Source organism: Giraffa tippelskirchi, chromosome 8 (genome assembly GCF_054371585.1).
Source record: "Giraffa tippelskirchi isolate mGirTip1 chromosome 8, T2T-mGirTip1v1.2.pri, whole genome shotgun sequence".
Taxonomy (NCBI): Eukaryota; Metazoa; Chordata; class Mammalia; order Artiodactyla; family Giraffidae; genus Giraffa; species Giraffa tippelskirchi.
The window spans coordinates 141,304,989-141,322,298 of NC_137282.1; the positions used below are offsets into that span (position 1 = coordinate 141,304,989).

At 42.6% G+C, this 17,310-nt stretch overlaps 1 protein-coding gene across 1 annotated transcript; it reads right to left on the bottom strand.

Annotated features, from left to right (window-relative positions):
- Nucleotides 1-645: 645 nt before the first annotated feature.
- LOC145519095 (HLA class II histocompatibility antigen, DR alpha chain) lies at nt 646-5,345 on the bottom strand. Its single transcript, XM_081524335.1, has 5 exons — nt 5,210-5,345; nt 2,922-3,167; nt 2,203-2,484; nt 1,751-1,916; nt 646-1,059 (listed from the first exon to the last, which is right to left on the bottom strand). The coding sequence occupies exons 1-4, from the start codon at nt 5,286-5,288 to the stop codon at nt 1,762-1,764; spliced, it is 762 nt and encodes a 253-aa protein (XP_081380461.1). The 5' UTR covers nt 5,289-5,345; the 3' UTR covers nt 646-1,059; nt 1,751-1,761.
- Nucleotides 5,346-17,310: the final 11,965 nt, after the last annotated feature.

The window sequence follows — 17,310 nt, forward strand, 5'->3', positions numbered from 1 at the left end:
GGGTCAGGAAGATCCTCTGAAGGAGGGCATGGCAACTCATTTCAGTGTTCTTGCCTGGAGAATCCCCATGGACAGAAGAACCTGGGGGGCTACAGTCCACGGGGTTGCACGAGTTGGACACTATTGAAGCAACTTAGTACACACACATGCATGTTGAGAAAATAGATGATGCCAATCCTCAGTGTCCAATCTCATCCTTCCTTAAGTCTAAAATGCATGGTGCTGATATGCCAATCCTCTTATGTAGATGGATGTGCTTCTGTTGTGCTCACCACTCCACCACCATCTGCTCCCCACCGTCTGTGTCATCCATTATCAGAAATCTGCCTTAGGGTTTGAGATTCATTCTATTCATGATCCAAACATCTCATTGATTCAGAGGCATAAGAATCCAAACCAGACTATGAACTTGTTAAGTCATCTCTCAACAAATAAACCTTACTCTAGTGTTTTCCAGATGAGGACCAGACCATGACAACTGGATTGCTGGCAGATCCTCCAAAGGAGACTAGAGTTCTAATGAACTAGGATATTTCTGATTAACCACAAAGCCTATAAGATACATTCACCATTTAGACATTTCAGGATGAAAGGATCACCTGTATTCCCCAGCCTCCATGAAGAACTGACTCAGACACCAAAAACTTCACCTGAGACCCACTTGAAGTTTACTGTATTCAGAAAAATCACAATCACAGTTAGAAGAAACTCCAAGTAATAAGTATACAAGAGATGCCCCCATAGAACTTTCCAAAGGTTCCATAGCAGGAAAATAAAAGGATCCTATGGGGTCTATTCCAAAGGCATTACATGGTGATAATAAGAAGACAGTGGAAAATGGAGGGAAAGCCAATACAAGGAGGAGCAGTGGACAGGGAATAACTAGACATTAGAATTTGGAGATTGTGGAAGGCATCTCACTCTTAGGGTAAGTAAAGGACTGGAAGTGCTGAAGCATGCTTGTCTTCAGTGAGGTGAACAATTGGAGAATTGGCGGGTTTGTAAAGCTATTAAGGCAGAAATATCTTCATTGATCTTCTCTCTAACAAAGTCCATTACCTGTAGCAGAACACACATGGTTACTATAGAGTTTAAGATGAATATTTTGAGCTCTTATTTTCAGATTCCTTACTCTTCCTCCTTAACCCCTGACTTTGGAAAAGTCTCTTAATATTTGTGTGACCTCTCATAAATGCAACCTTTCCAACATGAACTGCTATTTCCTACCTTCCGTGAAAGAATGAAGGAGCAGGCCATGTTTCACTTTCTCTTAGATCGTCTGACACGATTTGTTTTTTTCAGAATGGAGGGGCAAAAGCAGACATTGGTCTCCAAGAGATTTCCACTTCATACAGTTACCCTAAACCCCAAAAAAGTGACGCTCTGGAAATGCTTCAAAGCTGATGTCTTATCTCAGGAAATATAAGCCAGGAAGTGTTGTAATCTTGAGGTTGGATTTCCCAGATCATTGGACTCACTATTTTAACGTGAAACAATTATTTTGGGTACTGGAGATAGTTTCCAAGACTGAAGGCATGATCTTCGGTGACATGCACGGAATGGGGTGTAGGAATGCGGGGCTTTGGAATATCAGATGATGACAATGTCTATTTCTGTCCAGTATGTTAAATCAGGAGCCATGGCTTTTGGAATGGTTTTCCCTTAAAGGCATCACATGTCCTTTTCCTCACTCTGTTTCCTCCCCTTGAATCATTCCAGAGATGTTGTCCTCTGACCACATCAGACTCACCTGCAGGTGCCTCACATAGGCCCTCGGCGTTCAACAGTGTTGGCTTTGCGCACGCCCTTGATGATGAAGATGGTCCCAGCAATGATGCCTACCAGGGCCACAATCAGGCCGAGGGCACACACCGCATTCTCTGTGGTCTCTGGGAGAGGGGCTGGAGCTTCATACTCTGGGGAAAAATAAGTCAGAGTACAGAAGGAATGCATGTGGTAGGGAGCAGCACTTAGCACAAAATATATGATATTTAGTCAAAAGAATATTTTTTTTCATCAGTTAAATGAGAGGAAGAAAGGATGATGTCAGGGAATTACAGACGAGAAGAGGGGAAAGCAGAGCAATGGGAGAAGACCAGAAACCAGAGCTGGAGCAGTTGTGAAGCAGATCCTCGGGGTCCCTAAGGACCAGATGCATGCATCTGGAACAATGAAGTAAAGAGACTGAAGGACGGTTCTCACCCCAGTGCTTGAGAAGAGGCTTATCCAAACCCCAGTGCTCCACCTTGCAGTCATAGACATCCTCAGTTGTGGGCAGGAAGGGGAGGTAGTGGAACTTGCGGAAAAAGTTGTCATTCCTGGGGAGGAAGACCGTCTCTGACACTCCATCAGTGACAGGTTTGCCATTTCGAAGCCAGGTGACACTGATCACCGGTGGGGAGAACTTGTCGATGAAGCAGATGAGTGTGTTGGGCTCTCCCAGTTCCACAGGCTTGTTTGGGAGCAGAGTCACTTCTGGAGGAACTGGGAGACAAGTGACAGAAATTAGCCTTCCCTGCTTAGCCCTGCCCCTCTGCCTCCCACTGAGGCTGACATAGAAGTTGAAACTGTCCTGAGAATCTATGCCATGGTCTCAGATATCCAGCTCTGATTCCCTCCCCCATGGAAGGGGAACCAGTACTGGGCATAACACAACCAAAGACCTCATTCCTGGCTCCCCCAGCATGGACTCAGGGCAAAGGCTTTATGAGAGACTATGGATGCCAAAGACAAGATGTGAGCACATCAAGAAAGGAAAAAACTCATGAAGTTCTTGGGCCAGTGAGGTGAGAATGTGGGGTTTGCATACGAAAAGAATAAGCCTCTGAGGGGAAAGTCTCAGTAACAAAAAACAAAGAGCTTAAGCATCTGTTTAAAGCTACAGTTCCCAAGTCTAGGAGGAGTGGAGCAGAGAGAGGTACCATTGGTGTTCGGGGTGTAGTTGGAGCGCTTCATCATGATGTCCAGGTTGGCTTTGTTCACAGCCATATTGGCCAGGGCCCCCTGAGCTTCAAAGCTGGCAAAATGTCCAAATTCTGGAAGCCGCCACACCGTCTCCTTCTTCTGCATATCCACGTGGAAAATCTCATCACCATCAAAGTCAAACATAAACTCGGCTGATTCCTCAGGCTTCAAATAGAACTCAGCCTGGATGATCACATGTTCCTCTGAAAAGACAAGAAAGGGGGTCAGGGTGGGAACCAGGAGAGGGTGATGGAGAAGCACCCGATTTGTGAGACGCACACATGTGGGCAGGGGTGGTGGAAAGAGAGGGCCAGGTGGGAATGAGGAGGGATGGAGAGTAGGGATGAGTTAGAAGACAAGGCCTGCATGGCGGACATTCGTGTTGAACAGAGCTAGGGGTGGAGAAGCAAAGGGTCAGTGTAGAGCGTGCAGGCTGAAGGAAATGAGGGCTGAAAACCTGGAGTTCCATGAAGCTTTTGTTTGATTCCATGTTACTCACTGAGAAATGATTCCCTCTTTAGAAATGCAGCAGCAGCTCTTATAAAAGAAATGTTCCCTCACACTCTTAACCTAGAAATTAAATCTCCTTAAGCCAGAATCCCAGGGCATGTCTCAGAGCACTGCAACTCTAAGAGAGAAACATTGTTTAAAAAGTTGTGTCTGAACTTGGAATCAAACGAAATCTCAGATTCTCATTCAGCTACCTAATGATCTTGAGTAGATCACTTTATCTACTTGTATGTAGGTTTTCCATTATATTGTACTGTGGTTTTGTTTCTATGCTGAGCTTGTTTTTAAGATGAAATGAGATTAGTTTTAGGTAATTTCTTAGTATATCATCAGGACTACAGCAAGTACTTTAGCATCAGAAATTGCTTTGTATTTAAGGACCAGACCCATGAAATGTATAACTGGAGATGGTGGTACCCAAATAATTAAGTGTGAGACCTTGTAGCATTGTAGAGCACTCACTTTCCTGTATCCATACCCACATCCTGCATCCCTCTGAGGGGATGATTATATTTGGATTGACTTCATCATCATTCCCTTATATCTTAAAGATCTTTAAACTAGACTGTCATTAAGGGACACATTCTATTATGGTTGACAGAGAGAATAATCTATACTAAGGGAATAACTGATTTCAAATAAGAAAGCTACAATTGAATAGTATGTAGCCTTTGTGGTGTATGCAAATGAGAGGTGGGTTTTAAACTCCAACTGTACATTGATAAACGTAGGGATTTATTTTGCATTTGCAGCTATAAACACACACACACACACACACACACACACACACACACACACACATTCTAATTTCCTCTTTTTACTCCAAGGGAAGTTATCTTTTATGGTAGGCATCCTCATATATGGCTCTTTCTGGGCAATAGAAACCTACAACTGTCATCACGAGTCTTTACTTATTTCCAGTCTATCTGCCACCTTGCCACCTTCTTTGGGGGTCACTCCAGGTGAGGAATATTTTCTCATAATAAACCCACACAATATTTGCTCTGAAGATGGGAGAGAATAACATCAGACTCTTCACTTCTTACTCGTTTTTCCATTCTCTGGGAAGTATTACTAAGCAATAGTGACCAAAGAGCCCTGTAAGTTCCACTCTAATTGGGGTTGTTACTGTTCCAAGAGGCTGCCCATTAAATGCGACTCATATCAGCATACCTGCCCTTTCCCTTTCCTTGGGTGGATGGTTGTTTTCAATGGCTTTCCTTTATAATGATCTTGAATATAATGTGTGTGCTCCAAATAGGCTGATGGGATTCATAGGCCAAAAAATTGATACCAAGGTAAAATAGCTTAGAACAGGTGCCAAGAAATTCTGATATATTTTCTGATTTAATCCTTACAAAATTACAGGGAGGTTTTAACTTTTACCAATTTTCCAGGAATGAAAAATGAAAGTACAGAAAGTTAACTTGTTAATGCCTGTCAGAAAATGTCTCCCTGCAAGTTTGGTTTATATCAAAGTCTATAGCATGAATCAGTATACAACTCAATTTTGCTCCTCTAATTTCAGCTGTACTTCTTGGCTTTACTTACTCCAATTCATGGTGAGGAGAGAACTCTTCCAATTACAGTTTATTATAATTCTAGAGTTAGACCCACAGAACACCTGTCACACATCTCTGTCATTCTAAAGGCTGTCAAGCAAATATCCACAGTTCATTTCTCTGAAGCTCTCAGAACTTATTTATCCCTAGTTTTGAACTCTCTCAACACTTACCTTTGATAGCCCCTGATCCCTGTAGGCTGATCAGGACAGTGATGAAAAGTCCTAATACTGGGACCCTGGTTATGGCCATTTTCTTCTGCGGTGTCTCGAGGAGGGTCAGTGTCTCAGTGAGAGCTCAAGGTGGATCAGAACAGACAGGAATATGAGAAAAGAGAATGTAGGGTGTCATAGAGTCTGATTGATTAAAAATTTAAAATCAGTTGAGCTGCAGCCAATCAGAAAAATCTTTTGAGATGACACTACTGTTGCTAAGGGAAAGACTTTTGCAAAGGGTCCAGGAAAGGAGAAGCTTTGTGCATCAGATGAAAAGGAACTTCTTAATTAACCTAACAAACTCACAACCAAACAAAAAGAATGAAAAACTGAGTTTTCAAGAATAATAGGCAATCATCCACAGACTCTTCCAACTCAAGCCCAGTTCTAGAAAGGGATCTACCTGAAGCACATTAGTGAGAACAGAATCAATGGGAATATCCTAAGGTGAGAGTTAATGGCAAATCATGGTTCTGTGCTGTGACAGGTGGGGAATTTATTTAAGGGACAACAGGTCATATAAAGACAAAGTACAGTGTCAGGCTATGAGGAATGCCTGAATCTTGGCAGTGCCAGGTGACAGAGCTTCACTTAAGTTGCCACTTTTTGTTTGAGGATTCTCCTCAAGTGTCTTAAACTCCAAGGTGGCCAATTCTGTCCAAGAGCTTGGGATCCCTGGCTCTTTAGTATATAGAGAATATTGGAGGAGAAACTGAGTTCCAACACACCCAAAGCTGGAGAGAGAGGGAACGCTGCACCTTGGAACATAGGTTGTGGTTACTGGAGACAGCAGACTGGAAAGAGAGATCCTATTCCTAATTCTTATTACTTAAATATCACTGGAGATTGGAGAAGACTGTTGGCACACATCTATTTTTGAAGACTCAGATAGATGAATATATACACAGGGCAGAGCTTGTTTTACCTGGAAGGCTAAAGATAATAACCTGCAGGAACGCTTTACCATTCCTTCCTCATGATGAAAGTTGTGATTCAAAGAATTTATTTTGATGCTCACTATTGAGAATACAGAAAGTTAGGTCATGGTGATGGACCTTCATGTTTTTGAAAATATAGCAAAGCAGAAAAAATGTTAAACCACCCCTAGAAATTAAGGCTGGAATCCAGATACTTCCAAGGAGGAGAAATCTGGCCTTGTCATGGCTCATGAGATGGTGAGTTCACCGCTTAAGATCTTAATATGTATACTTAGGGTGGATAGTCCATACTCTTTTCTACACTGTTGAGGCCTTACCCTGCCCTACAACTCTCCTCACAATTCATAAGAGTCAACACTCTCTCTATACATGGTTGACTGTAACTAAGAGTTTTGAACATCCTCTGATAGGGACTTCTATACCACTGGGAGGATGCACGAACAGGTCTGCCTTAAAATTGTTGACGATTGTGCTTTCTGAAGATAGTGGAATGAGCCAGATGATAGTTCTACAGAGTAAGTAGCTGCTTATCATGTGGTCTTATACTGCAGCCTCATCATCAACTCTATCCCAACCTCCTGTAATCACACTTAACCAAGAATGACTTTTCTATGCCTGCCCTTTGCTGGCTGCCATAATGCCTTGTTCTTACAAGATGCTCAATAAGTGTTTAGTAAACTCAGAGACTACACATCTTTGCATGTTTCATCTTGTAACAGCACCTTCAACCCAAGTGTTGCCCAGCAACGTATGATGTCATTTAGTCCTAAGGCACTGATTGGTTCTCCTCCTGAGATTACTAAACTGGGGACTCTTTACAACAGACTTTCAGTTCCCTTTCTATATGATGAGAAAGAAGTTTCTATTTGGACACTAATCACAGTTCCCTGTTTTTTCCTGACCTCTAACTTCCTGTGCGTTTGAGGGAATTTCTGAGGGTACCTGAATGAGGTTGTCTCTGACGTTAAAAGGTGAGGGACTTGTGTACTAGTCAGAATTCATTCAGGAAATAGAAATCCCTGAGGACATCCTACACAGAGTTATTTATTACAATTCTACTCTATTATATGGAATTATATCTTCAAACTGTTAGGAAGCCTGGGGGTGCACAGGTCAGTGCAGACCCCTAACTCTGAGAGGGAGGGGCCTGTAGGAGGCTCTGCTGACATCACGGCTCCTCTAGAACCCACGAGGAAGGAATGTCTTGGGAACCCAAGGATGCTGACAAGATTTTCGTCTGTGAACCCTTGTGTCCGCTACCTCAGAAACCCTCAGCCTGTCTGTGCTTCCCCAATCGCACGATACTAAGTTTCACTGGCAGAATGTAGGCCACATTCAGAAACCAGGGGCCAGGGAGAACCTGGGAGATGCAATATTCTTAGCTTTATTCCTTACCATATAGACAAGGGGCTTCCCAGGTGGCTCAGTGGGAAAAGAATCTGCCTGCCAATGTAGGAGATGCTAGTTCAATCCCTGGGTTGGGAAGATCCCCTAGAAAAGGAAATGGCAACCCACTCCAGTATTCTTGCCAGGATAATTCCATGGACAGAGGAGCCTGGTGGACTACAGGCCATGGGGTCGCAAAGAGGTGGACACGACTGAAGTGCTGAGCCATATGCCCTGTGCCACCCTGGGAAGATGAGAGTCTGAGTTTGATCCATTTTCTCTTTACCTCCATTTGACATCTGATGTTTCCAAGACCTGAGCTGGTACAGGCTCTCAGGGGTTCCAAGTCACTTCGTGTAGTTTTTGTAAATAAGAAATCACACACACACACACACACACACACACACACACACACACACTCATGTCAGGAGAGGAGTTGGAAACTTCAGATCCACATCTCAGAATATTTCCACAGGCTCCACTGCTATGATTTGAGCATCGAGGGCCAGTTTGTTCTTCTCAATTTCCTTATCTGTTCTAACAGATGCAGACTGAACTTGGTAATTGAGAGACTGTGAAGAAAAGATTAATTTGGGGAAGAAAAACAGTGAAGCCTGAGAGCTGCTGTCTTCAACAGCTGCCTCCTTCTGCTCAATCAATGACTGATTCACTCCTTTGGCACTGCTCCCTGTTACCTCTATATTTTGGCAAATTATTTTCTGCACCATTTCTAATTCCATACATCATATTTGCCAATTTGTGGCAAAGTGAAGTGTGAGGAATGACTTCTTAGGCCTGCTGACTGACTAGCTTAGAACGAGGAAGGTGGTAAAGAAAATGATTTAAAAAAAGTATTTTGTAGTTAGTTTTCAAGTCTGAGTGTTATGATAAATGAAAGACATTTTCAAAAAAAATGGAGGTCATGACAAGAAGGTGGCTCTTCTTCGCATTAACATAGCATGGGTGAAGCACAGCGTAAAAGGGAAAAGTTTGTTAGGTGATCACAATAGAACAAGGGAGACCGTGAGTGGATGAATGGCATCTGACACGCAGGTCATCTCAAGACTTAGATAGGATGATACATGAGAAATGGCCAGTGCTGGAAAATGTTTTATAATATCAACACCAATGTTTTTATCAAACCATGAGAGTCTTTTTTGGTGCACTCTTTCTCCCTTACCAATTAAAATACTTTAATTTTAATGGTGATGGTGGTGTAGTCTCTAAGGCTTCTCTGACTCTCGTGACCACATGGACGGTAGCCCACCAGGCTCCTCTTGTCCATGGGATTCTCCAGGCAAAAATACTGGAGTGGGTTGCCACCTCCTTTCCCAGGGGATCTTCCCAACCCAGGGATAGAACCCGGGTCTCCTGCATTGCAGGTGAAGCCTTTACTACTGAGCCACTAGGGAAGCCCAATAAGATAATAAATATCATATTAAATTTACCATTATCTTTTCTACCATTATATTTCCAATTTTTCCTGAGGAAACCGAGATTTACAGAAGTCTGGTCTTTCGGTCCATGTTCTCACTTAGAAAGTGGGAAGGTAATTTTGCAAATCATGTCTCTAACTCTGTAGCCAGTAATACGTGGAGTCAAAGAGCAAGTCCATTTGAAACACCAAAACCACACCAACCACAAATGCAAGCCTCAGGTGGGGATGACAGTTGTTTTGTCTTATACCCTATGTTTATTGGTGAATATTTTAAAGGTTCTCAGGAAGCATCGCTTTCCTTTTTTCCCCCCAAAGCATAGTAAAAACGGGCCTAGGCTTCCCTCTTGTGGTCAATAGTATTTAATTCTTTACATCAGGTTTTTTGTTTTTGTTTTTCACATTGAGCATTAAGAAGGTTTGTGAACGATCCGAGATTTTTAAAATCAGGATGTTTTAACTCGTTTTTTTCCTCATGTACATACTCGGAAATTCCAGGTGTGTTTGATCTAATTAGGTTGCTTAAAGGATCTGCAATTTAAAAACCTTGAAAATCTTTTTATACTAAGCATCACAATGAGTTTTTTGGATAACAAAACACATAATGTGCTTCTTTTAAATAATTTGGAAAAGAAAGTGGTGCTAAGTATAGTAAAGGAAAAAATAACGGTAAATCATTTTCATTCTTGTGGGTAAAATTTAATACCCTTTCTACCTATCCAGGACAAGTTTAATCTTAGGCTTATTTCCTAGCTCTTTTCAGGAAACCAAAGAAAAGAAGAATGTCAGCTAAATTTCTAGACAAAATTGACTGTGGTAAAAATGACCTCTGCTTGATAAGTTGTATCTTGGCTGGGAGGAATTTTTGACGAGCTATAATAATGTGGGAACTCATAGCTTGGGCATCTCTGAATGCAGTGATCCTTGTAATTGGCCATGCACTTACCAGAGGTCTGGAAGCTAGGCTCATGAACTTGATACAAGAGGCACTGATTCCAAATGGATGAGGACTCTACTCCAGGGGAGATGCCACTTTCACGGGTGTAAATTCTTCTCACACCTAAGCTGCCCCTTGCAGGGGGCAAGTGGGCAGAGACTAGAACCTGGTCTGCATCACGGGTTGTTCCAAGAACTTCTCCCATTGAGCAGAATTATCAGATGCTGCCTGCTTGAAATGCTTTGATCCTGTTATCCTTCTGAGTGACTCTGAGAGCTAAATGAGCCTAAATATTTGATCAAAGCTAAGAAGATCCCCTGGTCCCTCATTTTATTCATTTTTTACACATGTATGTGTATATGAGACATCATCAGTGTTATTAGAGATCCCCTTCTAATAAGTGTCTGCTGCTACATTTACACAGATAAAGGGGTTAATAATGTCCCATCTGGCTTTGATCACTCTCCGCCACTTTTATATAGTAAGACCACAGCCCTAAATGAGTCTCCTTATCAACACCACTCTGGGACTTATCAAAGTGGCAGAAAGTTTGGGGCAGATAGTGCCCCTACAGGTTCATGATTAAGTCTAATAACCAGTGGGCTTACCTTTCATGTGACATTTAATATTTGTATTTCTTTCTGATTTCTCTCAACCTATATCACATGATAACACTATGAAAATTTTTAAATAACAACATTTTTGGAATCACTATTTGAATATCCTTAAGACGTTATTTCTATTCTTTAGACATTTATGTTTTTTCTTTTTTTTTTGCATAAAGTCACTCTTGCTGTCTATCAATACTGCTTTTGAAGTCAAGAAATTCTACCACTTCTCTTTGTGAATTGCTTTGCTCCTACCTGAACGGATACCTTAGGTTTTTAACACATGTAGATGGCAGCCAACACATTTCTATCTACTCTGAAAACACTCACAGCAGAGGAAAGCACCTCTTCTTCTGGGGTTACCTTGTCTGGGATTGTCTTGATGCTCAGTGCCCAGGAAATGTAACATCACCACAGCCTCCTCCCTAGTACAGAGCTGAGACTTTCCTTAGCTCGCTTTCTAGAACCCCCATAGGAAGGATGGGCAAAGGGCCCTCCATCCCTCACATGGATTGATGCTCATCCAGACTCCGCAGATATCCCTGGGATTCTGGGGAAAGTGTCGGGGAATACAGTGAACTGGAAGTCTCCTATGAAAAAGTGAGATAAGAGTTAGCACCGTCAAAGCTTTAGGTGTGTAAAGCCCATGATCCGGAAAACCTAGTCTTGGGTAGGAGCTTTGATCCCCCTTGGGGTGGGTCCCCGACAGTGACCCTGCGTGAACGGTGGAAGCGTGCTCCATCCATATATACTTGCATTGGGCCACGCATGGCTCATGCACCGGTACACTCACCCTGCATCATTAAACCACCAGGCACTGGATGACGTGGTCCCCATGTGTCCACTCATCAGTCTGGTTTCAGTGGCACTCTCGTTGCAGTTGGGTAGCACTTCCGTCAAGCTTCTGTGAAACTGATGTCACATGTGGGGAAATAACACAACATATTCAGCTGCAGCGTGGGCTGTTTAGCCCTGGACAGAGCAGCAAAGGAACTGCTGATAATGGTCAGCAGCCAGAGACCCATACTTGCGTATGCTTAGCCTTGTAGGCTTGTCTGGAGGCCAGGAGAAAAAACCAAGAGCGATGATCAGACCCTGAATCACACTGCACAAGGAACTGGGGCTTCTGCTTTATACTGGCTCCCACTCAGAGAAGGTGGAAGGATACCGTTTCAAGCAGGAAAGGCCGTGCAGTGCTGGGCAGTGAGAAAAGGGTGGAGGGGAGCTGTGTGACTGCCAGTGACCCCCATACCCACTCAGCCTGTTCACACCCCATACCTGAAATCATAGAAATGGTCTCACCAGAGGTCCAGTACACAGCACAGAAGATCCTGGAGAAAAGGTGGGAGCCCTAGAGATATGCTTTTCTTTTTTTCTTTTGTGAAAGGTCTCTTTTGTGAAACATACATCATTGTGAGTTTCCCTGAGAGAGAGGCCTGGTTCTTTGGATCATATTCAAGCTCTGGAGGCATCTCTCACCCTTAATAATCTGCCTACGTGCTCAGCAGGCCTCAAGGGGATGGCTCTGGAAAGTTGGAGCAAGTTTGGTGCAGAAGTCAGGTCCATAAACCTATAAAACTTGTCTCTCAGATTGGCTCTGATGCGCTAGGGTACAGGCCAGGGCTGCAGGGGGCTTTGGTACTTTCCTGACAACATTTTTTTTTTTGGCCATTCCTCTTCTCTAATTAGATTTATTGCTCCTCCGTCCTATCAGTCTTACTCTTCCCTAGGGAAAAGTGCTCAAGGGACATGTGAGTCTATTTATTTCAAAATTATAAGCAATAGGAAAGACACAGACCAGGAAACAGTTCAGGTGCCCATTACAAGTGACATGTGGAAAAAATAAAGTACAGCCACACCACGCAGTGCAGTGAAGCTGTTAAAAGTAATCATGAGGCGGCAGGGGGTGGGACGGGGGTGGCAGGGCCACAAGCAGAGAGGCCCTAGAATAAGGGACTTTTGGCCTGGGATTTGCAGGTACCAGTAACTGGAGCAACAGAAGCTACAACTGAAGGCAGAAGCTGAAATTAGTTCCCAGAAGAAATAATGTCACTGGACCCTGGAGCCAAACACACAGCTGTCCATGGAGAGCTGCCTAATTGCACCAACCATTCCTGGATTTCCCCTCCCTCTTCTCCTCTGCTGAGGTAGATGTATCTTCATGATAAAAAGATCAGAATGGTTTCTCACACCTTATTTATCTGGATCAGAGAAAAAAAAAATCTAACCATCTGAGCAGCTGTAGACAGTGTTCTTCCCACATGGACATGATCCTCCTTGGTGATGTTTCCTGCTTTTATATCTTCTGATTATGTCAGCTACACACCAGTCATTATGGACCAGAAGTTAATTTCAAGCTGATTTTATTTAGACAAGAAATGAGGATTGTGGGACTGCTGCGTTCTCCCGAGAGCTCGTCACCTCCATCAGGGGATTATGGTTATCATGCTGCTCACAGAGCATGGTCAGTACAGACCACTGTCAGAAAGTGACTGGTTACAACATGAGAGTGACTCTAATGTCCTACACGGCGGCCAGCAAGAGACAGACAGTGCTGAGTACGCTTCACCCTGAAAATCTAGGTGAGGGCCAAAAAAGTCACTTATGTTTTTGAATTTGGCTATAATTTATATGAAGATATATAAAGTTGTTTATCCATTCAGTGGTTAGCAAATGTTTTCCTCTTATGAATAATGTTGTTATGAACTTGCAACAGTTTCTTTAGGTGTGTATTCAAGAGTAGAATGCAGAATTATAATGCACGTACATATTTTCAATGTTACTATGTAATTTTGACTCTGAAATGACTGTATCAACTTATATTCCTATCAACTGTATTGGCAGAAACATTGTTCCACACCCTTGCTTATGACTGCTGTGTTTTGACATTTTTTATTATTTTTTCAGGGTATTTTGGTTTGCATTCCTGTGATTAGTACTGAGGAGGTTGAATGCTTCTCATATTTACATATAATTTAGAATGCGTCTGTAGAATGTTTCCTCTTGCCTTTGCCACTTTGTTTTTCTTGCACATTATAAATTTTACAATTGTCTATTTCTACAGAGCAAACATGCTGGGAACATTGATGAGGATAGTGTTGAGGAGACCTGCTGTTTCAACAACATCCCATTTATCCAAAACCAAGCATCTTCTATCTCTCCATGTATTTGAGATTTCACTAGTCTCTGGCATCAGAGCTTTTTAGTTGTCTCCCTGTTGAGACATCATACATATTTTGGTTAAACTCATAACTATTTTATGCTTTTATTGCCATTGTAATTACTTTTAAATTTTATATGCAGTGTTCTTCTGTTAGCATAGCAGATCACAATTGTTTTTTCTTTTTATATTGCCATCATTAAACTCATACATTCTAGACATTTTAATAACTTTCTTAGGGTTTTCTATGAAGGTGTATAAAATGCTTCCCAGGTTGCAATGTTCATTATTTGTCAAAAAGAGTCTGAAATGAGGACTTCCCTGGTGGTCTAGTGGTTAAGACTCCATACTTACACTTTAGGATCAAACCAGGTTGGATTCTTGGTTGGGGAACTAAGATCCTGCATGCCATGTGGCATGGCCAAAAATAAATAAAAACCGATGCAAAAAAATCCATGCTGAACATAAAATCAAAATAAAAAAGTCTGAAATGATGTGAAATCTGCTTGGCTCATATTAATTTGTAAAGTAATATTATTTAAAAAATAAAGCTTGATTGATTTTTAAAATTGAAGAATATTTGAAAGATAGCTTCACATACCCAACTTTATATTAAATTACAGTCAGATATAGTCAATTAAACATCTTAGACATGATCGTGGAACTAGTCACCAGTTGTGTCCCTGTTCCGGTTTAAATCATTTTCATGGCCTGCAGGGCCTAGGTTTCCTTTCTCTCTGCCAATATCTAGAATACTCTCATTCTCACATGTGTCCACAAGTAGATATTTCCCTGATACTGAAAGCTCCATGTGCCTATTAGATGCTGCGCCTCCACCAACTCTGCCCTGGTGGCTCACAGCACCCAGTGCAGGATGAATCATTTCATCAGTTTTTATTTCATGAAGCATCTTCTCCATAAAGATTTTCCGAACTCCCTCATTCGTCACTGGACTATCATAATTTAGTGCCTATGTTGTCTTCTTTTAAAGCTGCAACTGGCCTTGAGAACTGAATTTATAACTTTTTCAGTGTTGCTTCTTGAACAGTGCTTGGTAATAAAACATGGTAACAATGAATGTAAGGTAAAGGAAGCAGCCTCTCTCTCAAGGAACCTTTCCTTTTTTTCTTTCGCTTCTGCTTCAATCTCTCTCTCCTCTTCCATTGCCATCCCCACCCATGTCTCCAGGGTGGTCCAGTTAAGGAATTCTAGAGCCCCAGAAGACTGGAGCATGTTCAGCAGCAGCAATTTTCCTAGCTCTGCTCCCATTTCGTACAATTTATGAAAGGAAGAGATTGGAAGTTAAGATCTGGGACATTTTAGGACCAGCTCTCAGCCCTTCCCACCTCACTCTGAAGTCTTCATGCATGCTCATTCCTTTCAGTCCTGTCCGACTCGTTGCGACGCTATGGAGTGTAGCCCACCAGACTCCTCTGTCCATGGGATTCTTCAGGCAACACTACTGGAGTAGCTTGCCATTTCCTCTCCGCACGGGATCTTCCTGACCCAGGGATGGAACCCACGTTTGTCAGCGTCTCATGCATTGCAGGCGATTTTTACCTACTGAGTCACCTCGGAAAGCCCCTGAAATCCGTTGCACGTTCATGGAAAAACATGCCATCTACTGGTCACATGCGAAACTGCAGTAGCCTGGGTGGCGGTTAGGAGGACCCAGTGTTTGAAGAACTGATGCTCAGGTTGAAGCTCCAATACTTTGGCCACCTGATGCGAAGAGCCGACTCATTGGGAAAAACCCTGATGCTGGGAAAGACTGAAGGCAAAAGGAGAAGGGGGTGGCAGAGGATGAGACTGTTAGGTATCATCATCGACTCAATGAACGTGAATTTCAGCAAACTCCGGGAGATAGTGAAGGACAGGGGAAACCTGGCGTGCTGCAGTCCATGGGTCACAAAAAGTCGGACACAACTTAATGACTGAGCAACAGCAACATGTGAAAGAAAGAAGTATGGCAGGGTACCAGGGTGCAAAGGCAGGAGGCTTGCTCAGTTAGTGTGCTTTTCTTTAAACTACCCCCGCCCCCCCAACAACATTCAGAAGGGTCTCCTATTTCCAGTTTGAGATGCCTGGCTATCTGTGTGAGTGCATTCTCTGGGATCCTGGGAAGAGTCTACAAGTATTAGCATGCATCCTATGGTCCTTTTAATTCCTGGACTGAGGCATCCAAGCTAGTTTGCTAGTCAGTTTTCATAAGCTTCACCAACTTTTCCTATGAGTTTTATTACTACAAGCTAAAACCTGCAGCAGAATCAACTGCATATGATTTTATCACTTTCAAAAAACCACGGATAGCAATATGTGATTGCTTTTACACTTCTGTAACTTTTTCACAAAAGTAAAAATTTAAATATAAAAGTACATTTTAAAATGTAAACACTTCGGAGGAGTTGGTTTGTCAGACACTCTGGATTCTAAGACAGGGATAGCTCTAACAACACAAGAAGCTCTTCAGCTTGGACTGTAGGACCTTCAGAATTAGCATGTATCTCAGTCCCCATTCCTAAATGTTTGGGTATTTTAAGCACCATGATGCAGGAGTTCCCCTGCTTTTTAATTTTTATACTGACTTCTGGAGGAAAATCTGTAAGAAGGGGAGATTCTGTTAAGAAAGCTGAATCTGGACGAGAGTCTATGGGACCAACTGCAGTGTTACAGTTACCCTATTTTTGTGGCGTGGACTTTAGAAATCACCATATTCTTCCTCTCCTTTAAATGATTCCTCTCTGGGATCTCACTTTGTCACTGATTCTTTTTCTTCCTGGGTTTTGGCCATGTGGTAATGCTACGCTTCCCTTTGATTTGAAGGAACATAGTCATGGCTATAAGCCCTGGAGGTCTTGGGAAGGGAAGTCCAATGCCATGTCCTTTCTGTCTCCTGCTGAGGCCAAGGTGATATGGATCGGGTGGAGCAGGAGGAGGATTTATACACACCAAGGAGCTTTTAGAGCTGTTTCCCAAGCATTTACAACTGCATCACCTCCATCTCTATGGACCTGAGATATCACAGAGGGGCCTCCAATAGAGTCACAGATACAGAATAACTTGCCTCTGTCCCCTCAGGATTTGGACTAATCTTCAGACTGTTTATCCCTGGGAACACAACACCCTTTTTTGGGAGCACAACCTTCCCAGAGATCAGGGTTGCTGACTAGCTTCTGTTTGGTCAGCTTCCTCCTGCATACAAAGCCCCCTAGTGGGTTCACTTCCACCCCCTACTGTCCCTGTAACAGGCAGATTGAACCCCTTATTTTAGGCTCAACTATTACCTTAAAGGGAAGGAATCATTCCCCTTTCTCAAATCTAATGATCTTTCAAATTGTGTGCAAAAAAGGGCACATTTGCAAGTGGAATAAATCCAAGAAATACTATTTTAAACAATATTTCAGAGCTTCAAGTTCCTTCCAAATAGCAGTGAGAGTCAGACATTCATGTCTGTAGTTTGTTCCAGAGCATCAAGGCTGATGGAGGAAGAAGGAACAGAAGGACTAAGTTAGCCTTCCTTAGGTGCCAACTGCACTGTGGTCATACTTATGAAGAAAGGTCATCATCCAACTCTGGGCATCAACTGCCCACCTCG

Excerpts from the sequence above, each read along its gene's own strand:
- LOC145519095 (XM_081524335.1), bottom strand. The coding sequence starts at position 5,288 with ATGGCCATAACCAGGGTCCCAGTATTAGGACTTTTCATCACTGTCCTG. Across the intron at positions 3,168-5,209 it reads GGGATCAGGGGCTATCAAAG|AGGAACATGTGATCATCCAG; the intron begins GTAAGTGTTGAG and ends TTGTCTTTTCAG. Across the intron at positions 2,485-2,921 it reads CTACACCCCGAACACCAATG|TTCCTCCAGAAGTGACTCTG; the intron begins GTACCTCTCTCT and ends CTTGTCTCCCAG.